Below are 10,584 nucleotides of genomic sequence, written 5' to 3'. Positions count from 1 at the left end.
CAATATATTATTGCAAGCTTGCAAGTTTGTCCGGATGTAATGAGAATTGTGTTAACTATAGAAAATATGAGCCCCTGAATTCGAGTAGCAACAGTGAAAATCACAATGTACCACAAATTCATCATAGAAATATAAAATTGTGCACGCCCTGGCCCTATTCCTTTTTGTTTTTTACCTCGAATGAGAACTCCATGAAGTGCATCCTCTTTTTTTTTTTTTAATCCCACATCGGTTTGCGAAAAAAGGTGAGTGATGCATGTTAGCCTCTCATTCTCTCTCTGCCACACAAACAGTATGCTCTGGGCATGGTTTTTTGCTCTGAGTCTGTGCATGTGCTTGCACGCATGTGAGGATACGGGCACAAGGACTCTTCAGACACACTATGTAGTACACACTTCACTCATGTCGTTTTGAGCTGCCTAAAAATCTTCCATTTTTGGTTTATCTTGGACCGAGTAGCCACTGGACTAGCCCCATGTCACCAAAGTTGGAGTAGGACGAACCGAAGCTAAACCTAGTCATAGTGTGGTCGGTGGTTGACGACAGTTGATGCACATGTGCTACCTCTTATACAATTGTGTGGTTAGTAGGGGTCTATATAAGCCCTCATCCCTGAAGTTGTGGGTTACCATGAATCAAGCATTTAAATGTCAGTTTCGGCCACCACCGAAACCGAAATATTTTAGTTTATGTGGAAATTTCGGCGATTTTAGTGGAAATCATTGAATTGCGGTGGTAATTTTTAAAATTTCGGTGGAAATTTTGTAAATAAGGGTGAAAAACAAAATTTCGGTGAACATCATTAAGACAGGATTTTGGCGAACACTGTAATCTTGAATTGAAACCATGCTTGTCTGACAAAATCCTCTCTTAATTGTTAATAAGAAATCAATTAGATCAGTTTATTTTTTCTTTTATGTTCTCTCTTTCCTGTCATAATGAACTTAAGTGATCTGAATTGGGATTTTGTGATCTTTACTTTATTCACTTCTTGTTGGATAAGTGAGAATCAAACCTGTTGGTCCACTGATTCACGAGTTTTAACGTTTGCGCTACAGTTTTACCTGTACTTCTTAGCTGCTTTAACTTAGTCTCTACCTCTACTTAGCTGCTTTAACTTCTTAAGTTCTGCTTTAACTTCTTAAGTTCTGTTTGTTGCTTTGCTTGGGCTTAAAATGCTATTCATTTCTTCAGCAGCTATTCTGGGTAGAATTTGGAATTTGTTGCCCTTGCCCCATATGTAGCCTTCCATGGCATGGTTACAAGAGGTTGATTATGAAATGGAATCAGTGTTTTTGCTGAAAAAAAAAAAGGATTGGGTTACTATCATTTATTATTGTTGTCCATCACTATTACCGTCATCATTATTAGTAGATTCAAGAGCTTTACTTCATTTTTACTTGATGGAATTGGTCGAATGCGGAATTTGGCTATATTGCTCTGACCATACTTAAATGGGCTTTGGCAAAAGAAGTGTTCTACTTTCTTTTATTTGCTAGAACAGTTCTAGTTTGATAATTTACAAATCGTCTTGAGACTCTAGCTCAATTGGCAGAGGCTTTGTTTTGCAACTTTGAGGTAAGAGTTTCGGTGTCAGCTTAAATGTTATAAATCATGGCTGCGGGAATATCGTTTCTGGATATACTAGCATTCTTGGCCCATGGGTCTTAAAAAGAAATGGGCCTCACCCCATCAAAACATTGGGTTGTAAAACGGTGAGATAGGCTTGGGTGAAGATCCTGGGAGCTCTGCCCCTATCAAAACATGATGTAAAATGACGGGTTGTACCCGTATCCGCGCGGGTTACCCGTTTGTCAGGTCTAATTTTAGTGACAAAAACCCTTTACCCGAAAACACCTTATCCAAAGTCTCTCAAGCTTTAGGAGCAGAAGCGAGAGAAATCAGAAATGGGTATGTTGTGCATGTCTTCTACCCTTCTCTCATCTCCCTCCTCAAAACCCTTATCATGTTCTTTGAAGAAACCCACCTTGAGATCTTTGTTCTTGGGATTTTCTACTTTCCCCATTGCAAGGAAACCTGCTCTTCCAACTCTTGTCACAAAGCAACTCCAGATTCGTTGCGAAGTGGCCACTGTCCCTCTAGAGCAGCGTTGGATGTTCGAAGATTCAGAAATCAACGGACCCGTAATCTCTCTTTCATAAATTGTTAATATCTCTCATACTTGTGGGAATGATATGAATATGTACATGAATATGCCAGGAATTTGTTCCTCTTGATTTTTAGCAGCAACTCATCATGTTTCTAGGATTTGGTTTCCTGATTTTTAGGGATTTCTGCCACTTCTCTACTTGGGAGTTGCGGATTTATCATGAAAACAAATTCGTGGCAGCCAAACATGCCCTTAGGGTTTTGAGGAGACATTTAGGGTTCTGACAACAGATTTATATTTGTAATCAATTTAGAAGCGAGTTCGTAGGAGACATTTGTAAATATGTTGCTCCATTGGTTCAAATCTTTCATCAATTAGACGGAAATATTGCCAAAATGTTCATGGGTTTTTGTTGGGCAATCTTTAATTTCTCAACAAACTGAAATAGGGGTCTTGTTGCTCACAGAATATTTTGCATATTTCCATTAGGTTTTGAGTTGGAATTTGTTATATTTAGCAATGAACCCATGGATGTTACAACTTATCATATTGTAATCTTTAAGAAGTTCAATCAAAACCCTTGCATACCTACCTAGTGTTTCGGGGTTTCGCCTCTTTTTATTTATTTATTTATTCGTATTTTTTTTCTCATCAACAAAATCCTCTCCTTCATTCTGTATTTGGGTCTGTGTACAATAAGTGCAATGCTCTGGATTATCTAGTGAGAGATGGAAGGATATTTTGCTATACTATCTAAAAGTGTTTCTCGTGGCAGCTGATTTTTATTTTACCTACATCCCATCACATGCTTTCGTTGGAACCCAGAAACCAGTGCATTGCAAAATTTTATATGTTCAACCTTAATTTTAATTTCTTTATTTTGTATTGTATTCATGACTTTTAAAATGTTTTGTCTGCGTAAGTTCGTATCAGGTCGGACTTTGCTAGTAATGCCTTGTGGCTATTAATGAGGAACTTGCACTGAAGAAATTTATTATTATTGTTATTTTCTTTCCTAGAAGAAGTTTCTTGTCATTATTCAGTTTATCTTTGAAATTACTTTTGCTGCTCTTTTTCTTTTCTGTCTTGGTTCTTAGGGGTCTCTTTAAACAATCTGTGTTCATTCTTTCAGGATATCTGGAATACAACTTGGTATCCTAAGGCTTCGGATCATGTAAACACGGAGAAAACATGGTATATAGTTGATGCAACTGACAAAATTTTGGGAAGGCTAGCATCAACAATTGCAATTCATATCCGTGGAAAGAATCTAGCAACATATACACCTAGTGTGGACATGGGAGCATATGTTATCGTTGTATGTATTATGCACCCAAAACCTTTCTCTTCATCATCTGATGTTTGTACTTATAGATTGCCTTCAGAGAACATTACATACTGCTCTAGTATAAAAGATTTAATAACACCTTCTCCAACGGCTTAAGATTTTGGAGTAACTGGTAGTTTCACACATACATATAAATGTTGTTGATGGGTCTCAAGAGAATGAACTGTTGTGTGTATGCTTTATATTTTCACATTTTGAAAACAAAAGCTTTTACTAATTACTATCTCTCCATAGGCTATGATATACTAATAAAATTTTGGGAAGTATCAATATATCAACCACCATAATTTATCAATGAAAGGATGCAAGAATAGGACCTGGTGAATTTTTCTTTGCTTCTTGAAATGTGGAATACCTGTTGTTTGATGATGAGAGCAGAATGCTAACTCAAACATTCATGTCATGGTGATGTTCAGCATGTTTCAGGTCTCTTGTTTTCGCAATCTCCTCCAAGAATTTTTTTTCCTTCTTTTATTAATACAATGAAGTCATTCATTTTTCTCAGTAATTGTACATTGCTGGGAACTTAATTACTATTTTTATTTTTTTTTGAATGGTAACCAATGGAAAAACACAACTTAATTACTACTGTTATTATCACACGATTGATGTGGTGGGGCTCACTGAGTTGTGACCTTTCATGTAAAATAGATAATATTAGGAAAACAGCAGAAATTTTAGACCATGGACCTATGTTGCTTATGTATTCCCCTAATCCTCTTCGTGGTCCAACAGCCTGTTAGTTATTCTAAGAACCAGCTCCAGACCATTTTGGTCAACTAGTAACATAAGAGGGGCCCCTATTAACAAGGGCCTTTTCAAATAGAAACTTATGAACCTTTATTCTTTAATGTGGTAGGTGGTAAATGTGATTTTCTTGCGATTGTCTCTTTTTGAGATTTTTTCCTAGAGATGGCTATGTGGACTACACAATTCGAAAGTTATATATATCCAAAAGTATATGTCTAACCTTTGTCTAACTTTGGGTGAGATGTCAACATTATGGGTTTGCTTCCCTACTATGTTTCAAGCTTCAATTTAGGAGTTGAGTCTCGAGATTGAGGATTCATGGTAGTGGGCTTGTCATAAAAATAAAAAATAAAAAAATCTGACCCCTCATGCCCGTAATAACACGCAGTCAATGCGTACTAACTCCAAAAGGCTTCCCCGACCGAAACCAGTATTAGCAGAAACTTGCATGCCTGACCCTTTTTACATTCAAATCAGTGTTGGGTTAGGTTCTGGAGTGAAAGAGGATCCCCTGCCCTAGGGCAGCTACACGGGTTATACCCAGCCAGGCAGCCACAAAAGAACCTAATGGGTTATGTCATTACTTGAGTAGAACCGATACGGTCCTATTGGGAGGATGATGGGGAAAGCGGTTGCAACATCCATCATCCCCGCCCTTTCCCAATTCAATTCCCCAAACTCATGCACTAATTTTCTACCCCTTCTCTGAATTCCTTTAATAAGTCTTCATCCTCCCCAACAATCCTTAGATCATTATAAAGGTCGTATTTCAGATATGGCTTCTTGTGTCTTTTTTCCATACCCATGTTTACAATGAATTTGATCTCCTTTTCTATCTCCTTCCAAAGAGAGAGGAATTTCTTCATGTGGACATGTGGTTCTACTATTTCTCCCCGCTCTGGAAGGGGTGGAAGCTAGTGAGATAAGGTGGCATAGTTCTGAACATGGTTTGAAATTTCGACCGAAATCTGAAATTTTCGATTGCGGTCAACACCGACACCAAAACGACCGAAATCCGAAATTTACGAAATGTACAAGGAAATTTCGGTCGAATTTTTGGAAATTTCGGTAATTTTGGCGAAATATGACATAAACTATTAATTTTTTATTCCTTTACAAAATTTCAGCCGAAATTACCGAAATTTCGGCCCAAAAAAACGACATTTCGAGCCTATTTACCCAATTTCGACAGAAATTTCGGGATTTCGGCTGAAATTTCGGTTTTGGCTAGGTCTGAAATATATGCCGAAACCGAAATTTCAGACCATGGTTCTGAACAAGTTCCTGAACGACAAGCCTAAAGGTTATCATATTGATGACATCATTATTGATGATAGTAAATGCCCTGCCGTCCATTGGTGAACTCTCTCTCCAAAGATTGTGGAAGATGTTCCACTAAAAATATTCTTGTTACCGCTATGGCTCACCCCCCCGACCCCCCACCCCCCCCCCCCCCAAACACACACGCACACGCACACGCACGCGCACACGCATACTGCTTATAGGAAAGCAAATGAGATTGACTTCCTTGAAGGAAACACAAATGACAAAACAATTGCGTCAATAAGGGCTTCTATTGACCTCTTCTGTGTTTTTTCTTATTGTGTTAAGATTTATTTTTTAGTGCTTTACCTGTTTGACCCATGTTCTATAGCTAAAGAATTATTCTAGTAGGACTTTTTTGAATGGTATTATTATATTATACTTGTTTAACTTATCATTTGTTGATGTCAAATATGAATTTTCATGGCGTGCATTCACAAATTGTTGCATGGCTGACAATTATGGAATCTTAATGTCCTTTGTACATGAACACAAAGGTGAATGCAGAAAAAGTTGCAGTATCCGGTAAAAAGAGGACCCAAAAGCTCTATAGGAGGCATTCAGGAAGACCTGGTGGCATGACGGTGGAAACGTTTGATCAGCTACAACAAAGAATTCCTGAAAGAATAATTGAACATGCTGTTCGTGGCATGCTTCCTAAAGGGAGGGTAAGGCAAAAGCTCTTATCATTTTTTATTGTTCATTTATTTTCTTTTATATGTTGATAAATTCATTAAAATGGCATGAAGATGAAGCTACGACGTTGCTACCAAACTTTGAGGTTGAATTGCAATTTCCATTTAACTGGAAAAATTTCATAAGATATCAAATATACGAGAAATTATATGATGCCCGACTGTGAGAATGTAAAGGGCGGGTAGAGACAAAACCAAGGAAAAGTCAGAAAAAGGGCTTTCTCTTGGATTAAAAATCAAGGGAGAGATGGTTTTCTCTCTCCGCCCCTGATAACCTGACGGTCGGGCATCATATAAGTTCTCCAAATATACATGTTTATAGAACACCGTTAGACTTCTAATACTTTTGTGACAAAGTACTGAATGGAAAATAGGGCTGTTGGCTGAGCAAATCCTTAATTTAAAAAAAATAGAAGTATCAATACTTCCAAGATATATTATAGAAAATCTTAAAAAAAGAAGAAGATATATTATAGAAAATGCTGACATGCTATCTGCTGTGTCATAGAGGTGATTAATATGGTAAGAAACAAATGATTTGTTACCTTAAGGGTCCTAGGGTCTCAAAGATACGCAAACTAAGTTCTTGCAGATCAAATGAAATTCAGATTCAGGCACTTCTGACTTTTGGTTGAAATGGCCAAACAGCTAGTGGGATCCTTTTTTTTATTTTATGAAATGGCAGGATAATTTCATTAAGAAAGGAGCGGGCCGAGATGGACCGCTACCAAAATTACAAGAAACAAAACAACCAATTACAACAATTACATATAAAAGACAACTCTCAAGGAGGAAGAAAGTCGAACCACTCCAACTCCAACCGACTAACCCCACCCCTAGCCAAAGAGTCCACCTCCCCATTTGCAGATCTCCTCACATGGTTGAAAACTATAGAAGAGCCCGTGATTAAATCATCTATTTCATCAAAAATAGCTTGTGGGATCCTGCTCTTAGAATATTGGATGCCTCTCTCGAATCAATATAAACTCCCTCTAAAAGGTCATAAATCATAATGGATTAGATCCTTCTTTCTTGTGGCTGCAGTTACATTCTGAGTTTCTCTCTATAAATTTGCTCACCTTTCCTAGGATGATTTCGATGATTGATTGTTGTTTGAAGTTTGAACCCAAAAAAAATGATCTATACTTGGGATCATGAAGAACACTGACAAGAATCAAGGCAACATGGCTTGTAGAAGGGCCTGGGGTGGGGATGCATTTTCCTTTCCATGCACAATCACTTCTAGGGCACTAAAAAAATCTGTGACTTTCATTTGACACAAATGATATTGTGGTCAATGAGATTACAACGTGGGCTAATATCTTAGCTGGGTTGGGGAGCATTGCATGGACCAATTCCCATGCTAGTGTTTTCCTATTGTTTCTGCTAGTCTATTTTACCTGGATATGGTTGAAAGTACTTGGCAATGTGAGGAACTGGTATGAGGATCCTCCAAATTTCAAGATCTTAGGATACAAATACGACAAGGATCTGTTATGTGAATGTGGGATGTGGGTAACGATCCTTTGAGAAATTGTTTAAACAGTTTAAACCAGAAAAGGTTTAAATTTTGAAAAGCATACGAGAGATTCTTAGGATTTTTATTTCTTTCATGATTGATGAATGTAGAAAGAACAAAGAAGATTTGTGCTTAAAAGGTCATTTTTCTTTTGTCTATATATGAAAGACTAGTCACCTAACCAATAGAAGCAAGAAAAAAGAAAATCCAAAAACGAGGATATGGATCGGCTATATCTGACACGTATGCCACACCCATATCCTTATCGTATCTCGTTGAGTAGGGTACTTTACCCATTTTGAAGGATCCTACTTTCATAGGGGCTAGTAGTAGTAGCATTTACTTAATTATATAGAACTATAGTATCTTATATGATACAATTTTACTATATTACATCACATGTTATAATTATCGATTATATATATCAAGCATGCAGTCAGTTACAAATTATCCCAAGGCAAAATAGGGAAATGACTTGGCTGAGTCAAATGAGTTCTGATGACTCAATATTGCCAAAGTTGGGTTGACTCAGTCGAGTCAATGATTGAGTTTGAGATATTCTAATCGATATTCACACACACGCACACACACACACATATTCTTGGCCCACCTGTCCCATCAAAAAACGAGGTAAAATGATGGTAAATAATTTATATTTAGGAGCATTGAAACCTCTGATGTATCCAAATTTGAGTGTCTCTGCATATGTTATTGCTTTTCTATGATTATTATCAAGCAACAAAGAAAAATGATGTGCTTCTTTCCCCACTTGAGAAGTTTTGCATTTGTATTGCATTGTGCAGCTGGGTAGGGCGCTTTTCACACACCTCAAGGTATACAAAGGGCCAGACCACCCACATGAGGCCCAACAGCCCATTGACCTGCCTATAAGGGACAAGAGAATACAAGTAGAGAAATAGATAAGAGGCAATTTTTTCAGGTATCATAGTATGCTCCTTCCTCGTGCTTCCATATTCTGTTGTTGTATGGACGTTGTGGGGATTTCTTTTCTTGATTCCTTTTTGTGTTCCCAGATGAACATTGACATCCACTTTCTCAACATTTTCCTTTCAATGATATTTGTAAAAACAATCATCATCTTGTTCTTCAAGTTCTCTTTTAAGTCCAGAGCTTTTATGCTGAGTTATGGAGTTCAATTGTGCATGAAACTTAATTCAAATTGTATTGCTCTGTGTTGCCACTTTGATTCGATTCTTCTGTGCAGGTTTAAGAGGTTGTCTAATGTAGGTTCATATTTATCATCTGAATGGACAGTTAAGAAAATATTGCTCAGAAAATGGTAACTCCCCATATTCGACTGGTTGTACATTGCTTTGATGGCTTGCCAAATCAACAGTCCCGATTGTACTGCAAATATGGGTCTCAACAGAGGCTTTTGCCAAGAAATGTGGGTCATGTCCTGATGGTTTGTAAGATCAACGGTCTTGATTACACACATGATCCCCTTGTGAGATCCAAAATTTATGTTTTAGTTTTTGCTTATCGCGGAGGATTTTGCTCCTTCCATCTTGACAAAATTCTGCTTGACTATAAATGTCAGTCACTGTGAGGAATGGTAAGAGAGGAATTCTCGTACTGGATCGTCCTCATCATGACTCAAGGAATCCCAAGTGCATGTTTGGCCACCTGGAAAAAAATATTTCATGGATTGTTTATCTAGTGTGTGTGTGTGTGTGTGTGTGTGAGAGAGAGAGAGAGAGACTGTAAATGAGTGAATGAGCCTCTAGTTCGATGGTCAAGGCTCAGTTCTTCAAACTAGAGGTCAGAGTTTCAATCCCAGCTTAGCTACCAAAAACAACACAACTGCAAATGTGGAGCATGTGATTGATTTCATCAGGACCATTCCTCTTGTAGCCCAATTGAAATTCGTAGGGTGACACGCTCAGTGACTCTTGGACCCAAAATGTCAAGCTCCAAGTAGACTTCAACCATGAAAAATTATTCATTGGCCCACTTATAAAATATGAGAGGGATTAGGAGACTTAAGAGGGCAAGAGTCGAGAGAGCAAGGATAGCCCATCAGAAATCCTTAAAAATTATTTGGCCCATTTCTCACAACTGGCCCCATGAATATTTTATGGAATATTTTTTCATGGTTGCCAAACAGGCCCTTCTTAGCATTTCCCTTTCAAATGAGGTCGACAAAGATGAGACTTGAACAAATATAGTTTAGTCCTTTTCCCGGAGCAATGGTAATGGAGAGCTGATATAAGAACCTTGTGTTCTTTATACCCACTCCCCATTCTCTTTATCTGGGGGCTGTTTGGATACGTAGATTTATGAATCCAGGTTTTAGTTTGGAAGCAGTGTAAGAAAGAGGGGCGAGAAATTAGAAAACGACGGATGACAACCTCCCAATCTCTTGCTCAACGAAATGAGAGGCGAGAAATCAGAAAACAACGGAGGGTCTCCTTCTCTCGTCTCCCATCCAGGATTTGAAGTCAGTCCAGGATTTTAAAATCCTTGTATCCAAACAGCTAGAGTTTAGTCCTTTTACTCGTGCAGCTGGCCCCCTGATCTTGCCCGACTGCTGAAATGCAGGGAGCCCAGCAAACCCTCAAATCATTCTTCAATGAGAAAAAGAATGCTAGTAAGATAGCGAGGATGGCAGCATCCCCCGTATTAGTACGCCTTGTGCGTTGTAGAGTCCACATGCAGGGTGCCAAAGTAGTGGGGAGTGATGTAAATGGATCATAAAAGAACAAAGATTATATGCTTCGAATAGAAGAGAAATAGGGATTGAAGAAAAAAAATAGAACGAACTTAAGAGAGCATAGGAGTTAGGGCATCCCACCACTAATTAGCCAAAGGCAACACA

General features: G+C 38.1%; 1 protein-coding gene across 2 annotated transcripts; it reads left to right on the top strand.

The window, feature by feature from the left end:
* The first annotated feature begins 1,841 nt into the window (after positions 1-1,841).
* Positions 1,842-9,341, top strand: LOC143891618 (large ribosomal subunit protein uL13c-like). 2 transcript variants are annotated; one of them, XM_077396146.1, is made up of 5 exons: positions 1,842-2,144; positions 3,243-3,428; positions 6,029-6,199; positions 8,549-8,685; positions 9,021-9,341. In XM_077396146.1, the coding sequence occupies exons 1-4, from the start codon at positions 1,908-1,910 to the stop codon at positions 8,663-8,665; spliced, it is 711 nt and encodes a 236-aa protein (XP_077252261.1). In that variant the 5' UTR covers positions 1,842-1,907; the 3' UTR covers positions 8,666-8,685; positions 9,021-9,341. The 2 variants fall into 2 exon arrangements, with proteins under 2 accessions (XP_077252261.1, XP_077252260.1); XM_077396145.1 differs by having other exon boundaries at positions 8,971-9,341.
* The last annotated feature ends 1,243 nt before the right edge of the window (positions 9,342-10,584 follow it).

The sequence above is a fragment of the Tasmannia lanceolata genome, unplaced genomic scaffold (assembly GCF_043159265.1).
Source record: "Tasmannia lanceolata isolate RefF3 unplaced genomic scaffold, GAP_Taslan_0.1 ptg000015l, whole genome shotgun sequence".
NCBI classification, from domain to species: domain Eukaryota; kingdom Viridiplantae; phylum Streptophyta; class Magnoliopsida; order Canellales; family Winteraceae; genus Tasmannia; species Tasmannia lanceolata.
Note: the sequence above shows the minus strand (reverse complement) of the source record. Positions and strands in the feature narration are given on the sequence as shown.